Genomic DNA, 23219 nt, shown 5'->3' with positions numbered 1-23219 from the left:
CTCCCAGTCCATCCCAGCCTCTCCCAGTGACCCTCCATGTCCATCTCGCCCCTCCGTGGATCTGCCGCTCCTCAGCCAATCAGATCGCGTCTCTCTGATGACTCATCAGTTGCCGGGCAGATCCACAGAGCCGAGAGCCCCGCGCTGGACTCGGCCTCCCAGTGCCGCGCACTTCATTCCCAGTCCCTCCCAGTGCCACCACAGTCCCTCCCAGTGCCACCACAGTCCCGCCCAGTGCCAACACAGTCCCGCCCAGTGCCAACACAGTCCCGCCCAGAGGCCCCAGAGTCACTCCCACTCCTTTTTAGCCCGTTCCCAGTCTCTTCCGAGTTCATTCCCATTTCACTCCCCAACCTCCACACTCTCTTCCAGTGTCCCAGTATCCACTCTCATCTCTTTCAGTGCCACCCCAGTCCCTCCCAGTCCATTCCCGGTCCCCCCCAACACCACATCACTCGTCTCCCATCTCTCCCAGTTCTCCCTCAGCTCATCCCACTCATCTCCACTCTCTCCCAGTGCCCCCATCGTGGCCATCTCGCTGGTGCCCTCGAGCTCCCAGCCCGGCCCCGGCCGCCTGCTCTGCTCCCTGATGGATTTCTCCCCTGCCCACATCCAGCTGAGCTGCTCCCAGGGCCAGCAGCAGCTCTCGGGCCACGTGCTGGCCACTGCCGTGCTCCCCAGCGGGGACTGGAGCCAGCAGCTCCTGGTGTTGCTGGGAGGAACTGGGAGCTAGACTGGTTTAAACTGGAAGAGGGGTTTGCAGGTCAAGAATAGCTGAGAAGGGTTTTGAAGGATGTTGGGGTGGGTGGGATGGGGTTCTGGGGGTCCCCGTGGACACTGGGAGGGAGTTTGGGGGTGCTGAGTGTCACTGGGAGGGATTTGAGTGAGTCTGGAAGGGATGGAAGGAGATTTGGGATTGGAAAGCAGGGATTGGGATGAGGTTGGTTGTGCTGGGAAGAGACTGGGAGGGGACTTGATGAGTCCTGGTGGGACTGAGAAGGGACTGGGAGAGGGTTTAGGGTGCAGGGGCAGTGGGGGGAAATTGGGAGGGGGCTGTGGGATCCTGAGAGGAACAGGAGGGGCTCTGGTGGGTCCTGGGGAGGCTGGGAAGAGACTGGCAGTGATTTACCAAACTAGCAATATTGATCCAGTATCAATATCAATCTGTTAATGGAGAAAAAACCTCTCCAACAGTTTAAAGTTACAAAGTGGATGTTTAATCACAGCACTGGGCGAGTGTGGGAGTCACCCCTTAATACACACTGCAAGTTGACAAAAGATTCCAGTGTGTTTTTATTCACAAAAGTCTTGAATATCCAAAATATGAATACATATTTATAATGCTAACACTTCCCATTCCCCACTTCAGATAAAAATGAATGGTAATGTTTTTAAAATGTCATTATGCCTATGTGGTGGGCTCCCTAATTTGAGGACGGAGTCATTTTGGCGAGGAGAGGTCATCAAGAGATGAAGGAAAACTGCTCTTCCTCACTCTCACCTTTCTACCTTTACAATGGGTGACATTACAAATGACATTTGGTACAACTCAAATTTTCTCCCTTGTGACTTTTAAATGGGTTTCCAGATGTAAGGTCTGTGATCTTCCTGAACCCGTTGATCAGTTTCTCTTTTGTCATTACAAGCACAGCTGAACACACATACAATGACAAGTAATTTTTTACCTAAGTCTAAGCTTCATTATCTCAAATCCTGCTTTTCACTTAATCATTAACTCTAACTAGTTCCAGCAAGGCCTATCTCTAGCTAAGATCTCCAATTTTTCTAAAATTCTTCATTTTTTAAAATTAGTGACTCCAAAAGAGGTTTCAGACGGTCCTGGGCAGGCTGGGGGAAACAGGGAGGGTCTTTGGAGGGGCTTGGGGTGTCTGTGAGAGGTTTTGGGGGTTCTAAATCTGGCAGATGCCCCAGGGATGCCGTGAAACACTGCCCACAGCAAGATGCTGATGGGCATCAGGGGCTCCTTGTTGGGCTTTGTCTTCCTGGTGCTGGGGCTCAGCTTCTATCTGAGGAAGAAGGTGAGGGGGGTACTGGGGATTGTGTCCTCCCTCCCCCAGAGCGTGTGTGCTCCCCTCCAGGGCTCCCAAGCTCCATGTCACCCCATTTTCTCTGCCCGCAGAGCTCCTGAGGTGACGGAAAAAGGTTCTCTAGGATTGAAAGTCAACAAATCCACTCTCCTCAAGTCATTCCCATTGTTTATCTGTATCCTGTTGGATTTTCATTCCCTTGATTTCATCCAGGTGCCCACAGGGAGCCAGGAAGATGTGGAGCCTCCCAGCCAGGTGTCTTCCCAACACGGATCACCAGGACCACGGATCACCAGGGCTCTGCCCAACGGGGGTCACTGGGGATCATCCAACGCCGATCCTCCCATGGGGGATGGAGCTGGAGCAGCGCACGAAGCTCTTCCCGCACTCGGGGCACTCGCAGGGCTTCCCTTACTGGTGCCTCCGTTGGTGTCGGGTCAAGGCTGAGCTGTCTGAGAAGCTCTTCCCACACTGGGGACACTCGTAGGGCCTCTCCCCACTGTGGATGCGCCGGTGGATGGTGAGGTGGGAGTTGTACTTGAAGCCCTTCCCGCAGTCGGGGCAGCGGAAGGGCCTCTCCTCTGTGTGAATCCGCTCATGTACGAGGACATCAGAGCTGGTCCGAAACCTCTTCCCACACTCGGGACACTCGTAGGGCCTCTCCCCAGTGTGGATGCGCTGGTGTTTTCTCAGGTCAGAGCTCCACCCAAAGCTCTTCCCACATTCCAAGCAGGTGTAGGGCCGTTCCCCCGTGTGGATCACCTGGTGTTGCATCAGGTTAGAGATATCTCTGAAGCTCTTCCCACATTTTCCACACTCATAGGGCTTTTCCCCAGTGTGGATCCTCTGGTGATTCCTCAGGCTGGAGCTCCGGCTGAAGCTCTTCCCACATTCCCCACACTCGTAGGGCTTTTCTCCAGTGTGGATGCGCTGGTGCCGGAGCAGCTCAGAGCTCCACCTGAAGCCCTTCCCACATTCCAAGCACTTGTGAGGCTTCTCCCCCAGCTCTGAGCTCTGGCTGGATCTCTGGCCGTGTTCCTGGCACTGGGGGGATCTTTCCTCCTCGCAGCTCCCTGGACTGGGTTTCCAGCCTTTCATTGTGCGGGATCTCCAGGGCTTTTCCTCCTCCTCTTCCATCTGGACGCAGTTTGGGAATGAAAATTCCTGGTTTGGGGGAAAAAACAAGAGGAGTGATCCTTGGGCTGGGGTTCCTCCTTGCCCAAGTTCGTCTCAGGAAGTCATTGGGCATCTTGTGTCTGTAAGAATCTCTAAAACACCAAGATTCAGCCCAAACATCCTCCAAACATCAAAACACTGATCAAAAACTACCCAAACACCAAATCCAGGCAAAACCCCCTCCAAAATAGAAAGATTCAGCCCCTGCAAAAAAACAAAGCACCAACATTTAGCCCAATAAAGCTCAGAAACACCAAGATTCAGCCCAGTGAATATTTTGGATCACCCTCCCCAGTCACCTGCTGACTGTGGGCAGGGCAACACTCCTGGGACTGCACATACAGGGAGGGTGGAACCTTGTGCTGCTCCCTCTTCCTGCTCCTCCTCCTCCTCCATGTCCCTACTCTTCCTCACACTCCTCTTCCCCCTTCTCCTGCACAATCCCACCTTCTCCTCCCACATACATCCTTTGAACATTTTGTTCTTCAACCCTGCTTCTCCTTCACTTCTCCTCCTGCCCCCAGGCCCAGCACCCACTGCCGCCTCCCTCTTCCCCCCCAGTCCCACAGCATCCCACCGCAGGGGCACGGATGGAGCTGGGCCAGCTCGGCCTGGGGCAGCGCTGGGCTCTCGGCCGCTTCCGCCCGCACTCGCTCCCCACTGCAGCCGCTCCCGCCACCACAGCGCGGGGGGGCGCGGCCTTGGCGCTCCCCCCTCCCACCTCCCCAAATTCCCCTCAAGGGGGGCACGGGGGCCTAGGGGGGCACAGGCGGTCTCCAGGTAGGACCAATGTGGGGAGAAAATGGAATGCCAGAGGGGCATCCTGGAGAAAGGGATAATGACCCCAAAATATCTCTCAAGGGTCCCTTGGGAGCCTGTGGAGGTCGTTTGCACATTCTCCCAGAGGGAATTAAGGACATGGACACCCAGGGGGGGTGGAGGCCGGGGAACCAGGCAGTTCAGAAATCTTGGCTCTCCCCTGGAGAGCTTCTCCCTAGGCAAGACACTTCTATGTCATGCAGAGAAAAAGTGTCACTCCCAGAGGCCCTAGAGTTGAACATGTTAATTTGTTACACCCCATTGGTTTCCCTCCCTATCAATCCACCCCAATACATGTATCCCAGTTTCCCCCGCCCCTCTCCTCCTCTATAAATACCCTGTTTTTTCCCCAGTTTGAGGAGCTGCTGTCACTGGCTCCCTTCACTGAGGGCCCAGCTATAATAAAGGCTATTTCTCAGTGGAATGCCATACAGCTCTCTAGTCTCTCCGCGTCGCCTGCACGCTGCCGCTGAGCCCTGTTCAGGATGGCTTCTTCAGGGTAGTCGCGGCACCCCTGTCATCGACACCGCCGCGGCAAGGGGGGACAATAAGGGAAGTCCAGAAGGGATTTAGACAAGAGGGGATGGATGGTGTTGGTGTGCTGGGAAGGGATTGGCTGAAGGGGAGTGTGCAGGAATGTGCTTAAGGCAAGAAGCAGCAAGAGCAATCCATGGGGTGAGAAAAGGGATGATAGAAAAGAGGGGGTAGAGAAAAATACTGAGCATTGGAAATGTTTTTCAGAAGGGTCTCATCCTCCAAATTTGCCAGCTCTGATGGGTTGGCATTTAAGAAAAAAAGTTGGAAACATCCACGAATACGATGGCTCTGAGAGAGGCTGCTGGGAGTTTCTTCTCTGCCTGAGACCTGGCCAATAGCTGGCCAGTTCTGACAGTATTTTTGACCACTGAAAAGTGAGATTACCTTTGTGAATACCACCTTTTAAACCTAAATCCAGGAGCTTTTGGGTCTTTTGTGTTTCTGGCTTTAAAACATAACAGAGCTCTGGTGCAGCCGGGCCCCCCCTCCCCGCTTTCCCCACAGCCTGTACGGCCTCGGGGTGGGGGCGTGGGGCCAGAGCCCAGCAGCTCCCAGGAAGGGGATGGAGACTGGCAGGAGCCCTTTCCCAGAGTGGCTGAGCCCCTCGGGAAGCCCGCCGAGCCCTGAACAGCAGCACTGCCGGGCCAGGCCGGTCCCTGGCTCAGCTGAAATTTCTGCTGCCGCTGGATTTCACCAGAAACTGCCGAGTACGGGCAGGGGAAGCCATCGGCCTGCAGCGTGCTGAGATGCTGGCCACCCTCCCCCAGCACAGCCACTGAAAAATCACCCATCAAAAACAGCCCCAGCCTCTGCCCGTGAGCATCCACAAGACTTGGGCCAGATTTAAACCACTTCACTACCCAGATGAGACCTGCAGGTTTAATCCTTTCCCAGAGAGAGGAAAGGGAGAGTGATCATCATGTAAAGAGACAACATAAACCATCCAAGTCAGTGAAGGAAGGAATCAAGCCTCAGATGGAAGGAGAATGAGGACATGCTTTAATAAGCTAAAATACTCTTTTGGTAAGGCCATGGAGATGAACAATGTTTCTGAATAACTCCTTTAATTCATGAAAAGAGTATAAGGTGGAATGAACTATTCAAACCATGAACTCTGAGCAAAGGTATCCACTGATGAGCTAAGCAGATGGGAGAGTAGTTGTGATCCCATGAGATGCTGGAACAGAGAATGAAAAGTGAGAGTTGATGGAGATACTTGGGCACCCAGGAAGAAAAAGAGAAAACCTCTGTTCCCAGACATGATCACAGGGAGAAATGAAGAGAATATTTGCCTTTGAATAACTCATCCTTAAAATAATACTCCTTGAGTTCATGGCCCATGAATGCACCTCAGAGTGGTGTGAAATGGGAAGAGGGAATGATGGCAGAGTTTTTTCCGGGCAGCTGCCAATCAAGAGAAAGGAAAAGCCACAAGAAACTGGTTTTCTTGTGGAAAACTCTCCATGGAATGACAAGAGAGAACTCTCTCTACAAAGACTGATGAAATGACCATTGTAGAGCTGGGACTGCTTTAACCACCAGATTTTGTCTCTATGCTGTCAGTCGGGCAAGGAAAAAGGTGAGATGGGAAGAAAAGGTGTCTGGAAGTTTTATTCTGGTTTCTTATTTTTGTAGTTCGAGTAATAAAATTTCTTTATTCCTTTTAAGTTTTAATCCTGTTTTGCCCTTCTCCAAATCCACAACTCACAACAAAAAATGAATAAGTATTCTAGTGATTTTTAGCTACTGCTAAAACCACCAAACCAGCTGATCCAGATCCTCTGTACCTCCAGATTCCAGGACAGGAAAAGAAGGAGGTCAGGATTTCAGGGGGTTTCTCTGAGCTGGGAGCGGCAGGAGCGGGCGCAGAGCTGCGGCACCAGGAGCACGGGCTGGGGGCCTGTGGGGAGCTGTGGGGCCGGGCCGGGGCTGTGGGGCAGCCGGGGCTCAGCGCCGGGCGCTGCCTGACCCCAGCACCCCCCGGGCAGGGCCGGCAGTGGCCCCCGGCCCCCAGGAGGCTGCGGGACGCCCCGGCCGCTGCCCGGCCCCGTGGAGCTGCCGGCCCTGCCCGCCAGGGGGGCCGCCTTTGGACACTGCGGCAGGACAGGGACCGGCTCTGGGATACGGGCTGGGGAGGGGAGCCTCAGCACAGCCAGCACCAGGAAGGAACAGCTCAGAAATGGGGATTAGACCTGCAAGGATCCAGATCATCTTTTAAGGATCACAAGCACCTGGCACAGGCATTGCCCTCCTGGCCAGGGGACAGCCCACCCAAACAGCCCCTGGCAAGGAATCAGCCTTCCAGCTGCAGGGCACAAGGACACTGCAAGCACAGACAGGAGCACCCTCAGCACCAGCAAGTCCAGCCCTTGATGGACACGGATTCTTAGCGCTCTCACAGCTCCCATTTCACCAGGGACCCACCACACTGCAGCCCTTGGGAACATTCAGGGTGGCTCTGGATCCAGAGGAGACCTTTCCTGATGGACACAGGGGCCTCTCCATCCACTCAGAATCTTACATCTAAAGGGAGTAAATTGTTAGGGAACATTTTAATAATTAAGGCATTAAGTCGGATAGATGAGTGGGTGTGTTTTATTCAGCCACTATCAGTAGATGTGGGGGATGGGTTTGAAATGCAGAAATTATTATTTGCTCACAATTGTGGTTGTAATTTACTGGGAAGGGATTTGATGGCTAAATTGGGAATGCAAATTAATATAGCAATAGGTGATATAGAGGCTGGTTCTGTTGTACCTCTGTGTCAAATGTCTGGCAGAGCCCAGGCTGAAGTGAACCCACAAGTGTGGGCAGCCCCAGGGAAATTGGCAAAATTGGATATGGAGCCTCTCCAAATTTCCCTGAAGCAACCAGGACAAGAGGTGTCGAAAAGCAATCCCCTGTTCCAAGGGAGGGAAGGAAGGGCTCACAGCCTGTCTGGGAGTCCTGCTCAAGGCACGGCTTGGGGAGCCAGGGATGGCTCCCTAGAATGCTCCTATCCTGCCAAACAAGAAATCCAATGGAATCCACAGAATGCTGCAGGACCCAAGAAGAAGAAATGAGATGATGAAACCGAGGCACCCCACACTCTCAGATCCTTACACCATCCTCAACCAGGTGCCCTCCTCACACTGCTGCCATTCAGAACCTGATGCAAAAGATGCTTTCTGGGGATCTGCCCACTTCCAGAGGATGCAAACACAATTCTGCCTTGGGCTGGCAACAAGAGGTAGAAGGGAAAATGCTCAAGACATGGACGGTCCTTCTGCAGGGATGCACGGAAGCACCGGCCTGATTGGGGCAAGCCTTGCAGGAAATATCAAAGGAATTGACCTCACCCCCAGGGACTGGCTTAATGCAGGATGTGGATGACTTGATCCAGTCAGGAGGACAAGGAGAAGAGGTAGAGGAAGCCTCTGTGAAATGGCTTCATTTTCAGGCTAAAAAGCAGCTTTGAGTATCTGCAAAAAAAGAAAGGGCAAACGGTAGAGAAAATGTTTAAATATTTGGGACAATTTTGACTGAAGTTTTGTCTTGTATTGACTCTGAGAGGATCCAGGGAATCTCAGAAATAATGCTACCCAGCCCTAAAATTAAACTGGAACAATTCTTAAAATTAACAGCAGGAGCTGGATTGAGGATTGTCTTCTCTAGGCAGAACACTGCATGAATTTTTTAGCCCTAGATAGCCTCAATGTTATGGTGTAGATATAAGAAAGAAAACAAAACTTAACAAAATGAAAAAAATAAAATGATTGATGCCCCAGCCATGGCTCTTGCAGACTCAGAAATCTGAATTGCAAGGGAATATTAAACAGGCCACCCCTGAGCCTGCACTGAAGGCAACGCAGCAGCAGCCAGGGCTCCCCAGCGGGGGAAGCCCCTGGGCCTGCCCACAGATCCTCTGCTCAAATCCTCGGCCTGGCCACCCTCCTTTGCCATCTCCAGCCACTGCGGGACAATCCTTGCTCTCACTCTTGCAGCTTCAGCCCTTTCTGTGCCTGCCCTCGCCACAGCTGCTGGGGAAGGCACCGGGACAATTCCACTCTGCCTCTCAATTCCACTCACACTCTGCCCTGCCTGGGATTAGCTGCTGCCAAAATAGACCAACTTTAAAATGGCTTCAAATCTTATTTCTCTGGTCACATGAGGTTTGCCTTTGCCTTGGGGAAAGGAATTTTAATGTTTCTTTTCCAGCACTCAGCAGAGATGAAATTAACATCTCAACAGACTGGGAATAGCCCAAAAGATTCCCACCAAGATAACGACCATCAACAAAACATCAACACCCAGCAGCAAACATCAACCAACATCCACCACAGACACTGCCCCAGGCACAGCTGGAGACACCTGGTCTGGAAAAGGCTGAGCAGGAAATCCAGGAGTGCCCACCTAATTCACATCACAGGCACAGAAATCCGGCTGCAACAGGAAACCAAATCCTAACAACTCCACACCTTCAAACCAATGACCATTAAACCAAGGGATTTCTATGGGGTCAGACTGTATAAAGTTTTGGAAAAATCTAGTCAAACTCATGTGTCATGGAATGATTCTCTCTGCACACCCAGCCTAAGTGTGCATGAAATTATTCCTGTTGCACATCCTGGCCAGAATCAAGTAATGCCTTATTTCTCTAAAGACATTGTTAAAGAGTTTTTGCTTTTCACAGTTTCAGTGAAAAGATTACACCGTTAGAATAAATTTTCATAATAATTTTACTACTATTTTGTCGATTCTGTTTGGACCAGTGGTGTGAGAATCAGTTTTTACTCCTAGGAGAAGGAAAACACTTGATTGCTTTCTCATTCTTGTTTTATATTTCTATGTGACTCTTAGTGATGACAAAGTGATGGTATGAGTTTTTCAATGTTCACGTTTAAGCTGCACTTTGAAAACTAGAAGAGCTTTAAAGTTGACGGTTTAACACATAAACAGTTAATAAAATACTGTATAAAAAAAAAAAAAGCAGATCAGTGGGGGCCACGTGTGAGTGATGGGATGTCTGCCCTGGAAGAGAAGCTTTGTTCCAGGTAGCCAAGAGAGGAGCTTTAGAAATGCAAATTAACACTGATAGCCCAAAGCCTGCACAATTGCCCAGGGGTTTCCTGCCTGCAGGAGGAATTGGAATGATTCCCTCTGCCCCTCAGCCCAAGCTCTGCCTGCTTGCACAGATGGAATTTGCACAGATAAAGGCAGAGCCCATTGTGAGGATATCAGACTCTGCAGCAGAAATTGGTTAAGCTGCAAAGGAAAACAGAAAATGGAGAATGTTGTGAAAACTGCACTAAAACAAACTGGGGGGAATCATCCCTGTCCCCACTCCAACATGTGCTGTCTCTGTCTATGTTATATAGGGTGTACCATAAATAAATCCACTGTGCTTTATTTGCCACCACAAGTTCAGAGAAATCAGTTGGGAATTCCAAGAATGTGATGATTTAATGAGAGAAAAGCTGACAATTGATGCAGCCCTGGCTGGAGTGAAACAGAAATTAAAAATTAGGAAATAAACACAAAGAAATGCTTGACTAAAAGGGGGGTTTGACAAAAACCATACCCTGACACCCTGATCCACAAGAACAAGAAAAGAGTCAGACTGCAAGATAAGATAAGGAGCCAGAATACACAAACAAGATGCAAAGACAATAGCACCACAAGATAAAGGAGATTCTTCAGACCCTATGCCGGAAAGAACAGATTTAAAGTTCCAAAAGGTGGCCAGAGGAACGAAAGGGGCATGGAGTTAAATGTAATATGAAGTGAGGACAAGCAGAGTTACAAAAAGATTATGTTTTAGGCATATCTTGTAAACCTAGTCTATAAAAGATAAAAAGAGAAAACCAAATCACAAAGGTGTGCATGCTTTTCGGAGGAGATATCCTCCATGCATGTCAGCGCTGAATAAATTCATACCTACTCTTATAACTACTCTGCGAGTTATAGAGCTCTTTTTATTTTGCATATCAGGAGGGAGCACCCAAAAATGGGGGAAAGATGAACGATCACCAGAACAAATCCTGCAATACCATGGACCAGACCCCGGGAACCCTGATGAATTCATATCAGGTACCAGAGAAACCATTTCTCACTTCAATGGCATAATTAGATAACAATATGTCATTGAAATAATAACCAACCACACAGCTCCAGCTCCTGACCTTCCCCCACACCAATCCTCTCACATGAGGAACACAACATTTCACCATGGGATGGGATCACTTTATCTTTTAGCAGAAAATCGAGGCAGAGTTTGTGGAAAAGTTAAGTAACTCAAACTACTCTTGGCAAATAGACAGCAATGGAAAAGTAGTAAAATAGATTAAAAAGGAAATAAAAAAGCAGCTCATCTACTTGTCCAAACGTGGTAAGGATGGGAATGGGACACAGTTTTGTGCTTCCCCGGCAGACCATGGGTTAAACAAATGCTGTTTCTCCTCTCATGTGCTACAGCAACTCTCATCTTTTTACCATGCACCACACCTTGCTGAGTGCAGCTCATTCAGCAGCTGAGCAAGGGGATGCAGGTGGCAGCCAGGCCTCCTGAGCCACAAACGGCTACAAAAGGACAGAGAATGAGGGCACTGAGAGCAATCCCAAAACCAAAGAACACCCAGGAAGAGAAAACACAGGCAATGAGTGAATCTGCTTGGAGATAGAGCCAGGGACTTGTACATAAGGAAGGAATGGGAGAAATCACCAGTTACAAAAAATGTTACTAATTGACAAGGACTGCTGCTCAGAGCAAGTCCCAACACATTCCTGAACTTCCAGAAGAACAAACACTTCACAGAGCCAGGAATATCGGGTGTTATACAAAAAGGACATGCAGCAGGCGGATCGGGAAGGCTGAACCTTCCAAGCACCTCCGCCAGTGTTGGGCAAAGGGACAGGGACATGCGGCCGGGAAAATCAGGACAAAAACGAGGCCGCGTCCTCCAACAACTGGAGAGAGCGCACGGCAAATGGCCCATGGCCTCTCCCTTTGGGCAGCAATAAAGTCACTCGCACACCACTCCTCTGGCTCCTTGGGCCACACAAACCTCTGGCGCCGGGAATTTTCCCGCCCAGCCCCGGGCACAGCGCAGCCACCTCCGGCCTCCCGACACGAAGCGGGACGAGCCAGCGCTGCTCCGCCACCGCCTCCTGCCGAGGCCCCAGCGGCAAGGAGACCGCGGGCAGCCGCTCCCGCAGCGCCCTCAGCCCAGGGCCAACACGGGCCGGCCACGGCACAAGCCACCCGCCACAGCCCCCTGCCGCCCCCTCCCGGGCCCGCAGCGAGCCCCGAGCCCCCGCAGAACCGAGCGCGGCTCCCACCTGCGATGGCCGGGGCCGCCTCCGAGCTCCGCCGCCGCCTCACCGGGCTCCGGCCGCTGCTGCCGCCGCTGCCGGGCCCGCACAGACGCTCCGGCAATGGCGGCTCTCCTGCCCCACGGCCGCCCTGGGGGCGCCAGCGGGGCCGGGCTTGTCCCCGCTCTGCCCAATCAGCGCGCGCCAGAGCCACGAGTGACGGCAGAAGCAGCCAATCGCAGCCAGCGGCGGGCTCTGCACACGGCACAGCCCCGCCCCGCGCTCTCAGGGCCCGCCCCCGGCTGCGTGAGGGGAAAGGCGGGGATGAGGAACAGCCCTGGAACGGGCCCGGCCCGAGCCGCCATTGAGCTCCCAACACAAACAAAGTTCTCCGCAGCTCCCGGCCCGCCTTGCCCAGCCCTGGCTGCTGGGTGCCTCCGGCTCAGCGGGAAGCCCTGGAGCCTCACTTCTCCCACGTCTAATTAGGAGAACTGATGCATTGCTTTGATTTTCCCCCAAAAGGGAAAACCGCACCAAACCCCTTCTGCTGAGTGGAGGAGAGATTTCCTGCACAAAACTCCCAAAAATACCAAAACCAAAGCGAAGTGAGCCGGGACCCCCCAGCAGTGCCTCTCTGCCGTCCCAGCTGAAGCCCTCGCTGGCTGCTCCAGGCTGGATCCAGCACTGGGAGCACTGGGAAGGGGCCCCGGCTCGGGGCGCAGCCCCCGGGGCAGCCCCACGGCCCCCACGGCAGCTCCAAGGCTCCGCCAGCCGGGATGGAACGTGGGACGGGGAGCAGGGGAAGGGACAGGGCTACCGGCACCGAGGGAACACGGGGGACACCAGGGGCAGTTCACAAGCATTTAATGCAAAAGATAAAATCATAAGGGAGACAAAAGCAACAGCAGCTGTAGCACCATAGCACAGGGCCACACAAGGACATGTCCCACTGCAGTGGGGTGATGCTGGCCAGAGTCCAGGCACCCACCACAGCCGCTCTCTCACTGCCCTCCACAGCTACACAGGGAGAGAAAATTTAACCAAGGGTTCATGAGTTAAGGACCCGGGAGCGTTTCCTCATCAAACACAGTCACAGGCAAAACAGGAGATATAAATTGAATTTATTGCCAATAAGCTCAGAGCAGGAGAATAAGAAGACCCTTAAAAGCACCTTCCTTCCACCCCCTCCCTTCTTCCAGCTCTGCATCCTAAGCTAGCAGTGCAGGGATACAAGGAATGGAGCCATGGTCAGTTTATCTCCTGTGGCTTTTCCTGCTGATCAGGGACAGGAGTCCTTCCCCTGCTGCACTCTGGGATCTCTCCCACCAGAGAGGTCTCCTGGAACTTTTCCAACCTGAGTCCATTCCATGGGGAGCAGCCCCCTCACAGTGCTGCAGCGTGGGTCACTCTGCCACGGGGTCAGACCTTCCAGGACAGGCAACTCCAGCAAGGGCCCCTCTGTCCCACAGGTGTCCCCCGGGGACACAGCCTCATCTCAGGCATTCCCCTGCTCAGGCATGGGCATCTCCAGGGGCTGTGGGTGTATCTCTGCATTCTGGTGAATCTTCAGGGGCAGTCAATCTGCAATTCCCATTGTTGGTCTGTGTTCTGATGGATGTTCCTGCCCCAGTGTTCATCCAGGTGCCCACAGGGAGTCAGGAAGATCTGTTTGGTCAAGGTTGAGCTCTGAGAGAAGCTCTTCCCACACTGAGGACACTCGTAGGGCCTCACCCCAGTGTGGATATGCCGGTGCCTGATGAGGGTGCAGTTTTGTGCAGGGCAGCGGAAGAGCCTCTCTATGTGAATCCACTGATGTTTGATGAGACCTGAGCTCCTTGGAAATCTCTTCCCACACTCAGCATGCACTGGTGTGCCCTGAGGCTGGAGCTCCAGCTGAAGCCCTTTCCAAACTCCCCACACGTGTAGGGCTTTTCCCCTGTGTGGATCTTCTGGTGAGAAATCAGACTGGACATCTCAATGAAGCTCTTCCCACATTCCCCACACTCACTGGGGCATTCTCCTGTGTGGATGTTCTGGCACCAAATCACGTGGGAGTTGTGACTGAAGCTCTTCCCACATTCCAAGCACTTTCCAGGCTTTTCCCCTGTGTGGATCCTATGGTGGTTAATCAGGACAGAGATCTTCCTGAATCTCTTCCCACACTCCCCACACTCCTAGGGGCTCTCCCCAGTGTGAATCACCTGGTGCCAGATCAGATGGGAGCTATTCTTGAAGCCCTTCCCACACTCCCCACACTCCCAGAGCCATTCCCCAGGGTGGATCCTCTGGTGTTGCTTCAGCTTGAAGCTCCAGCTGAAGCTCTTCCCACATTCCAAGCATTTGTGGGGCTTCTCCCTGCCATGAGCTCTCACCCCCAGCTCTGAGCTCTGGCTGGATCTCTGGACACCTTCCTGGCACAGGGGGGATCTTTCCTCCTTGCAGCTCCCTGGGCTGGGTTTGCAGCCCCTCCTCATGCAGGATCTCTGGGGATTTTCCTCCTCCTTCATCTGGCCATGGCTTGGGAATGACAAATCCTGGTTTGGGGGTAACCAAGGTTGGAGTGCCTTGGAGTAGAGGCTCCTCCTGCCCAAGTCCATGTCTAGAGCTCAGCAGGAGTCTTGTGTCCATGAAAAGCACCAAAATATCAAGATTCAGCCCCAAAAAAGTCTCCCAGGATTTCCCCATCTCTCGTCTTTCCTATTTGGTCTTCCAGAGGTTTCCCTTCCCTGGGATGATGGGGATCCAAGGGCTCCAAAGGTTCCCCCTTCTCTGGGGGATCACCTTAGCAATGATCCAGGGGCTTTTGGGGGTCCATGGGGTCCCTTCTCCCCTGATGCTCTGCTTAGAGATCCCAGGCATCCCAGGAGTCTCTCCTTTTCAGGCTCCCACCTCTCCAAGCTGCCAGGGTCCCCCAGCTCCGGGATCGCTCCTCTCTGCTCTCCCCACTCTGGGAGGTTCTGAGAGGGGTTCCTCTCCTCTGCTCTCCCGGGGGTCCCCAGGACCAATGTCCTCGACCAGCCAATACTGGGCAATGGCCACGTGGACCCCAAAGATCCCCCAAGGGGCTCAGCTTTGGGGTCCTGCAAGATCCAAACCTACACACAAAGAGAAAAAAACCTCCCAGGGACACCAGACAATATTTGGGGCTCAATTCCGCAATCTGCAAGTTCCAAACACACCCCAATAAAAAGACCCTCTCAAGGACCCCCTGACAGATTTGGGACCAGCTCCCCCTCCCTGCTCACCTGCAGGATGAGGTGGGGGCGATGGGCCCGTGGCCGGGGGTGCTGCGGACACAGGGGGCACTGGAACCTCCAGCTTCTCCTTCTATTCCTGTTCCTGCTCCTCATTTTCCTTTCTCCCTCCTCCTCCTCCTCCTCCTTCCTAATCCCACCTCCTCCCCAGTTCCTGCCTTCTGTATATTTAGAGTGGAGAATCTTGCTTGTTTTTAGAACTAGAACAAAGATTCCAGATGGAACAAGCCTTGCTGGTTTTACTCAGCAGTATCAGTGGCTACAGGTCGTGTTTGCTTTGGTTTTGTCCTGTCCTCGTTCCTCCTCAGTGCTCAGGCTGGCCTATGGGGTGTTTGCTTGTTTGCTGCATTTTCAGAGTTCCTCTTGGATCCTTTGGGCAATAGGCTGTGCCCTGGGAGGATTCTTTGTGCTCCTTTGTGACACAGGAGAAGCTTCCAGGCGGTTTTTGCGTGAGCGGCTGCTGTGGTGTCACAGGAACGTTGCCACGTCCCCGTGGTGTTCCCGTTGCTGTGGGACACGGAGGCCTCAGTGTCCAGAGCGGCTCTGGGCGCCTGCTCGTTGCCAGAGGATCCTCCTGCCCGAGGCATTCTCAGCAGCCAGCCCAGCCCCTGACGGGTGTCCTTCTGTGCTTGCAGGGGTACAGTCTGCAGACGTGTGCAGCGCAGCCAAAATGATGCAGCAAGTGGTTGCTGCAGTTGGCACTCTGTTCTCTGTGGCTTATTCGGGGTATTTTTTAACCCACTTGGCACGTAAGTTGAGGTTTTCCCTCGGTGCAGCATCTGTGGCTTTGGGCTTGCTGTGTGCTTTCTGTTCTTCCACTGGGACTGAGTTGACTCTGTAACCAAATTGCCATGAGGACACGGTTGGTTTGGGAGAGCTCCTGCCAGCAGCTGCAGCTGAAAAAAGGGGGTGTCTGCAGCCAGCGGGGCGTGCACAGCATTTGCAATGAGGCCTGGGGGGTTCTGTTCCCTCAAGCGGGGAGTCTGTGGCAGCGGAGCCTGGAACTCCCTCCGTTTGCTGCTCCAGCCAAGAGCTGACACAGCCCAGTCTTTTGCGCTGCTCTCTTGCTTGCTGTGTGAAGGGCCTGTGGCTCCTGGAGGGATGCTGTGAAAGCAAAATGCTCTCTCAGGCTTGCCTTGTTTATTTCCCACCACAGGCAGCTTTTTCCTAACAACATCTGGTTCATGTTCCCTCTCCTGTTGCAGGGCACCTCACGCGTGGATCCCGAGCAGCTCCTCCTTCGGTGAGTGGCAAAGGAAGCTCTGGTGTTCAGAATTGTGCAGCAAGTTGTGAGCTCAGCGTGTGGCAGCCCAGTGCCAGCCTGGGAGGCTGAAGGAAAGTTCCTGTCAGTGTCTTTTAAGCAGCAGCAGCAGCAGCAGCAGCAAAGAGATCCCTGGCAATTTTCTCTGTTTCTGCTGAAGAGCTTTTAAAGAGCTGCAGGACTGGTTTTGCAGGCAGAAGATTGCTTGCTGGCTTTAGCCATGGTGGAATATGGAATTCCCAGCAATAAGTGGCAATGTCAACTTTTGCCCATTGTTAGTCTGAACAGCTCTGAACCCTATTTCTGCTTAGTGCAGCTGGATGTGTAGCTGAGGATAAAGAAGGTGATAACTGAGATAGAACTTCCCGTCCCTCACGCTCCCGTCTGTCCACAGGGCACCAAAGCAGCATCATCTCCTCCTCTGGCTCCCTCTGCTTGCAAAGAGGAGGCCAAAGAGGAGGAAGAGAGCAGTGAACTTCCCGCTGTTCTGGGAGACGAGGGCGAACACCCCGCGGTTTGGGAATACAACGGCGAGGCTCCCGCGGTGTGTGACAAGGACAGTGGACATCTCCCAGAGTGGGACGAGGATGGTGGACATCCTGTGGCTTGGGAAGAGGAGGGTGAACATCTTCCAGCATGGGAAGCGGACAGAGAATGTCCCATGGCTTGGAAAGATGATGATGAACCTGCAGCTTTTTGGGAAGAGGACAGAGAAGCTGCAGAGTTTTGGGAAGAGGAAAGAGAAGCTGCTGTGCTTTGGAAAGAGGATGAAGAACCTCCCTCTGCTCCTGAAGAGGACACTGAAGCTCCCTGTGCTGCAGGATCCTGGGCTGAACATTCTGACAGCAGCACAGCCCTGCAGCCAGAGGGGAGCGGGGAGTGGAGCCTGATGCAGCTGAGTACGTCTGCTCTGTTCCTGTGTGCCAGAGCAGGGTGCTGTGTGTGTGTCTCAGCATCAGCTGCACCCAGTGTTGCTCTGCAGCTGAATGGCACAGGGTCATTTATTGTCCTTCCCCAGCTGAGAGCAAGGGGCTCCCGGCCCCAGGGAGTGGGGCTGCATTCTGGCTCTCATCTGAGAGGGAGCATCTTCCACCTGGTTTCTTTCAGGGAACACCGTGAGTGTGGGGGAGCCTGCTGAGAAATACCTGGAACTGGAGCAGATTGGCCAAGGGTAAGTGCAAGGCAGTTACTTCTGCACAAGCAGGGCCCAGGTATTTTGCTGGTGCAGGATCCTGTGAGAAGTCAGGAGAGCCCCAAACCCCTTCAGACACTGGGGTACGATGCTGCTGTCTCTCAGTGCTGATCAGAATTGATAACTGTGGTCAGAAGGCACCGTCAAAGGCCCCTGAGGCTGGCAGTGTCCTGTCTGCAGCAAGGAGCGGGACCTGGAAGATCTTCTGTCCCTGGAATTGGAGTGCCTAAAAGAGCAACTCACCATGTGGTGACTGTGACTGTCAGAAAACAGTTCTCAAGAAGATTTCTTTCAAATATTTTGTTTCAAAAACTATCCATCAGTCAGGATTATCAACATAATGGTTTAGAAACAGAAGCCAGAGATGAACTAATGAGTGCTCTTTTCAGCACAGGTAGCAGACCCCATACATTCAGTAACAGACACAGAGCTGCTGCACTCGAGGGGAAAATGCATCACCTGCCTGCTGGCAGGGCCCTTGGGGATCCTGCAGGTCTCAGGCGGGAAATATATAAAGGATGAAATACATTCTTTTCCAGTTCTTCAGAAACCCACCCCCCACCTCAGGTTTTGAACTTAAGGAATTCAATGTGGACATTTGGGATTTCCTCCAGCCCTTTTCCTTCGTGTTGGGCCTCAGTTTTCTCTTGCACACCTTGCATGGCAGAGGGCTGGTGGCTGCTGTGCTGTTGTTTGAAGGGTGGATGCACTCGGGTGTTTTGTGAACGCTGCAGGCAGCAGAGATCTCCTGTCTGGGCTGGCTTTCACTGCCAGGGCCTAAAGCGCTGCTTCTTTCTTCTCTGCTGTTTTGTCTCCAGGGCTTTTGGAACCGTTTCCAAAGGACTCGACAGGGCCACTGGAGGAGAGGTCAGTGTCAACACGCCCAGCACGTCTGGCAGCTCTCGAGGCCTTTCCCCTCTGCTGGGAGCTGTGGCTGGAGCTGTGGGGCCCAGCAGAGCTTTCCTGCACAGGCTGCTCCTCTGAAGGCAGAGCAGTGTCAGCCTGCAGAGCACAGCTGGGACAGACTTGGTCCTTCTGAAGTGCCCAAAGGAAGGCAAGGAGGGCAGCGGTGGCTGTCAGAGCAGGACACGCTGGCTTGGTCTTCATGTCTGAAAGTGTGAATGCATCAGCTGGTGGAGACTGAGGCCCAATTTACCTTCATCCCAGCCTCGGACAGGAACACTATTTAGCAGTTTTACCATCCTGAGTTTCATCAGGTTACCTCAAGGCCTAATTAAGGAGAGATCCTGCTTGGGCTCAGTTTGGGGTTTTAGTCCTACTGCAGCTGGTCCCACAGAGACAGGGAGAGAAATGAGAAGATGGATGTCCAGAGCAAAGCTCTCTCCTAAACCCTGCAGCTGTGTTTGGGTCTGGTGTCAGTGGCAGCTGTGGCAGGGATTATCTGAGCAATGGATGTGCACGTTTGCTTTGTTGTGCTATCCCAAACAGAGCAGGGACATTTGAAATCATGGCCAAATGCCATAGAATTGCTAAAGGGTTCCCGGCTGTTTTGCTCTGTGTGCACAGAAACAGAATTACCTCCTGCTTGCAAAATGTGCTGGAATAATAATCCTAAGAGTGCTGAGGCCATTTGAGAAGGCTGTAGGTGCAGAGAATGTTGTTAGAGCTCTGAGGCTGACAGCTGAGGCACCATTTCTGCAGAGCTTACAGAGCCAAATGTCTCTGGCCATGAGTCCTGTAACAGCCCCCAGCGAGCAGAGCAATGGGCTGTGGGAATGGCACTTGCCGAGCTCTGCTGTCCCATCCCAAGGCAGTTTGGCACAGCCTGGCTCGGTCGCTCCAAAAAGACTCGCTCCGTGTTTGCTGTGGCCTCCTGCCACAGACTCCTCCAGTTCAAGGTCTGCAATGTCCCTTCAGGTGGCCATCAAGAAAATGAGTCTCAGAGGGCAGAACAGGGAACGAGCTGTGAATGAGGTCGTGGTCCTGAAGGACAAGAAGAACCCCAACATTGTCAATTCTTTGGACAGGTGAGTGCTTCAGGTCTTCTCCCGTGCACGGGCCCTGCGTTCATCTTTCCTGGCATCCCCAGTCTGTAGCCTGTTCTGAAAATGCCTGACCCGGCCATATCTTCCCAGAACAACAGCCTGGCACTTCACTCCTTCCATGTGCTTTTGTTGCTTTGCTTTGGCTTTTTCTTCAAGTTGACCCCATTTGCTGTGTTTTACAGCAAGTGCTGATAAACCCTGGTAGAAATTATTTTCCTTGGCTTCTTCTTCTCAGCCCTTTCCCATTGCTACAGGTGCCAGGAAGACCAGGTTCCTGTTTCCAGAAATGCCTCATTTGCCCATTTTTCAATGGCCTTGCCTATTTCTGAAGGGACTTTGTGCAAGGTTTTCCAAGCATTTGACTGCTTTTGCCCCAAGTGCTGCACGGCCTCCTCCCCTGGATAACTCTGGAAGTTGTGTTGCCTTGTTCCAGAGGGAATGGTGGAACTGATGAGTTCAGATGCTGAAGCAGCTGTGGGCAAGTGTTGTGGTTCCACATTGAGCTGGGCTGCTGCTAAAGTGCATTTTTCACCTGCTTGCCATCTAAGGCCTCTCCTTTCTCCCAGGTGCCTCCTTCTCCTTTAGACTGTGCAGATTCCAAGGCCTGTGCAGCCTGGCAGGAATGTCTCTCCATCTGATTCTGTCCTCATTAACAAGTGACCTGGGAACAAAACTCCACTCCAGACTTTTCCCTGGGGGAATTGAGCAATGCACATTCATCTCAAGGGTGCCATTGTTCTCCTCTTCCAGCTTCCTTGTTGATGGAGATCTCTGTCTGGTGATGGAATACATGGATGGAGGAACTTTGCAGGACGTTGTCAGACGGACACGCATGGCTGAAGGAGAGATGGCAGCTGTCAGTCAGGAGGTGAGGGATCCTGCTTGTGCTTCCCATGGCTGGGACACCATGGTCCTTCCAAAGAGGCTGTGAGAACAGGGTGGCTCCATGCTTAGGCCTTTGTTTCTGTGTTGTTTTTATGAGCTGGAGAGGAAAGAGCCTCTGAAGTGAATGGCCTGCAAATATCACTGCATTTCTACTCTGTTCTTGTCTCCTTTCCTGCTGTTGTGGTACTCTCTGTCTTTTTTGGATCTGATTTACTGTTCTCAGCTTTGTCTTGAACCTTTTGCCTGGAGCTTGTCTGCACTGCACTCCTGGGCTGTCACAGCAAAGTTGCTGCTGGCAGAATTCTAAACTGTCCTTTCTTGTGTGATATATTCCAGACACTGATTTTTCCCTCATGTTTCTTGTTGTCTCTCAGTGTCTGCAGGGCCTGGATTTCCTCCATTCCATCCGGGTGATCCACAGAGATCTGAAGAGCTCCAACATCCTTCTGGGAATGGACGGCTCTGTCAAGCTGGGTGGGTGTTCCTGGCCAGGCACGGCGCTCCCGGGGTGCGGCTGTGGGGCTGCTTCCCAGTGAGGGCCAGAGCCCCACAAGTGCTGCTGGTGGCACTGCCCGGCCCCTGCTGCCAGCTGAGAGCGGCTGCCCCGTGCAGAGAGCTCAGGAGAGGAGCAGGGTGTCAGGAGTGCCTTTGCTCTGGGTATGGCCCTCCCAGAGGGGCAGGAGTTGCAATCTAAAGCTTCAAAGGAAATCAGTAAAAGCCAAGCATGAAAGCTGAGGGCTTCTTTAAGGGTCCAGTTCCATCTTTCCTTGCCTCCAGCCCTGAGGACGTTTCCAGCTGGATTCAGCACTGCATTCTCAGAGAGTGGGGAATCTTTGTGCTTGGTTTCCTCATTGCAGCTGCCTTTGACAGTGCTTGTTTCTGTCCTCAGCTGATTTTGGCCTCTGCGCTCAGCTCAGCCCTGAGCAGGACCAGTGCAGCTCCATGGTGGGCACTGCTCACTGGATGGCCCCAGAAGTTGTGACCAGTTCTCCTTACGGCCCCAAGGTGGACATCTGGTCCTTTGGCATTGTGACCATCGAGATGGTGGAAGGAGAACCTCCTTACTTCCAGCAAACGGGGGCCATGGTAAGAGGCAAATTCTCCAGGCTTTGCAGAGGCCTGTGAGCACAGGGTGACCCTGCACTGGGAGGAGCAGCTGGAGGTTTCTGCACATCGCAAAGGGAATTCCCACAGCACCTGAGCCTGAACACAGACAAATATTCTGCAGTCTCCAGCAACAATTTGCTTTGGGATTTAAGTTGTTGCAGCTCTTGTGAGGATGACCCAAATACATGAAGCAAGTGCATCAGCTCTAATGTTGTCTTGTAGAAAACCCCAAACCAACCCCAACACTCAAACCCAAACCCAACAAGTTTTCTGAAGGAGTTTCTAAAAGAGGTTTTGTGAGATGAACTCCCCCCTGGCTCTTCTCACTGGGAAACTTGTCTAAAACATGAAGATGATTGTTTAACATCCCCACAATCTAACATATTTCTTTCCTAGTCCAAGCTACTTTCTCTGTGTCACCAAGCCTGAGCTTTCAGCCACACAAACCTGCTGTTCCTTGCCTGGCAGTTTCTGGCATGGGGCATCAGGAATGCTTTTACTTGAGTGTCAGTGGCACTGCAGAGATGCATTTGATGTAAGAATCCCTTGAAATAACACAGGCACACCACACTCACTCTTGAAAATGCCCTGTAAAGCTGGTGTCCGTATTTGGAGAAGCAAAATGGGCTATTTCTGATGGAGGTTCCTACTGACAAAGTCAGCCAATGCAATCGGCTCTGAAGGCAAGATCATTTGGATGTTGCAATGGCTGTGGCTGCACCAGGGTTTGGGTTTTTTGGCTGGCCCAGAAGAATGAGCTGTGAGCAGCAGCATCTCTGCCAGGGAGGAAAGTGCCCGGGGAGCTGGGGCAGAGCAAGCGGGCTGGATGTGAGCACTTGTGGGTGTGGAGGAAGCTGTCAGAGCGCTGTGTTTGCTTTTCCTGCAGGCTCGCGCTCTGATCCGGCAGAACGGGACCCCGCAGCTGCAGGAGCCCAGGCGCCTGTCGGCTCTGCTGCGGGACTTCCTCGAGTGCAGCCTGGAGCCGGACGAGGAGCGGCGCTACTCTGCCCAGGAGCTGCTGCAGGTGAATGCCAAGCGGCTGCGGGGGAAACGGCAGCGCCAGGGAGGGCTTTTCTTGTGGGGCCCCCCTCCCATCATCTCCAGTCCCGCTGCTTTTCACACGCAAAGCAAGCAGAATCCTCGCCTGCTTTGGCTTGGCAGGCTCCTGTCGAGCTCATCTGGACCTGGTGCCCCGCCACGAGCGGGGACATCTTCAAGCACATCAGGTGGCTCAGAGCCCTGCCTGACCTGAGCCTGGATGTTTCCAGGGAGGAGGCACCTCCCACATCCCTGGGCTCCCTCTGTCAGGGTTTCCCCACTCTCCTGCTACAGCAATTCTTCTTGAGATCTAATCTGAGCCTGCTCCCCTCTCTTGACTTTCAAACCATTCCCCTTTGTCCTGTTGCAACAGAGCCTGTGAGGAACTTGACTCTGGAAAGTAACAGTTCATTTCTTTCTTTTTTATCCCTTGGGCAGCACCCATTTTTATCATCAGCCAAGCCTCTCTCCAGCCTGACCCCTCTGATCACTGCAGCAAAGCAACTGAGGGAGCAGCAGAGGAGGAGATGAAGCACAGGAGGCCAGCTTTTCGTTTTAGTAGTTAGAACAAGTAGTTAGTTATGGTAGTTAACACTGTGAGTTAGT

General features: G+C 52.8%; 2 protein-coding genes and 1 pseudogene across 2 annotated transcripts in view; 2 read left to right on the top strand and 1 right to left on the bottom strand.

Annotated features, from left to right (window-relative positions):
• Positions 1–23219, top strand: part of LOC131588634 (zinc finger protein 239-like) — a 156736-nt gene that overhangs the window by 77766 nt on the left and 55751 nt on the right. The gene's annotated exons all lie outside the window — the stretch shown is intronic.
• The window catches only part of LOC131588640 (zinc finger protein 850-like), a 64893-nt pseudogene continuing 43209 nt past the window's right edge, over positions 1536–23219 (bottom strand).
• On the top strand, positions 15137–23144 carry LOC131588663 (serine/threonine-protein kinase PAK 3-like). The gene is made up of 12 exons (XM_058857603.1): positions 15137–15140; positions 15760–15873; positions 16330–16367; positions 16780–17323; positions 17493–17556; positions 18396–18444; positions 19456–19565; positions 20334–20451; positions 20843–20942; positions 21358–21554; positions 22462–22599; positions 23052–23144. The coding sequence occupies exons 1-12, from the start codon at positions 15137–15139 to the stop codon at positions 23142–23144; spliced, it is 1569 nt and encodes a 522-aa protein (XP_058713586.1).

The sequence above is a fragment of the Poecile atricapillus genome, chromosome 26 (assembly GCF_030490865.1).
Source record: "Poecile atricapillus isolate bPoeAtr1 chromosome 26, bPoeAtr1.hap1, whole genome shotgun sequence".
Classification (NCBI taxonomy): domain Eukaryota; kingdom Metazoa; phylum Chordata; class Aves; order Passeriformes; family Paridae; genus Poecile; species Poecile atricapillus.
Note: the sequence above shows the minus strand (reverse complement) of the source record. Positions and strands in the feature narration are given on the sequence as shown.

What these genes read in the sequence shown, in the direction of transcription:
- LOC131588663 (XM_058857603.1), top strand. An exon ending in CTGGAGCAGATTGGCCAAGG is followed by an intron (nt 17,557 to 18,395) that starts GTAAGTGCAAGG and finishes TTTTGTCTCCAG; the next exon opens with GGCTTTTGGAACCGTTTCCA. An exon ending in ATTGTCAATTCTTTGGACAG is followed by an intron (nt 19,566 to 20,333) that starts GTGAGTGCTTCA and finishes CTCCTCTTCCAG; the next exon opens with CTTCCTTGTTGATGGAGATC.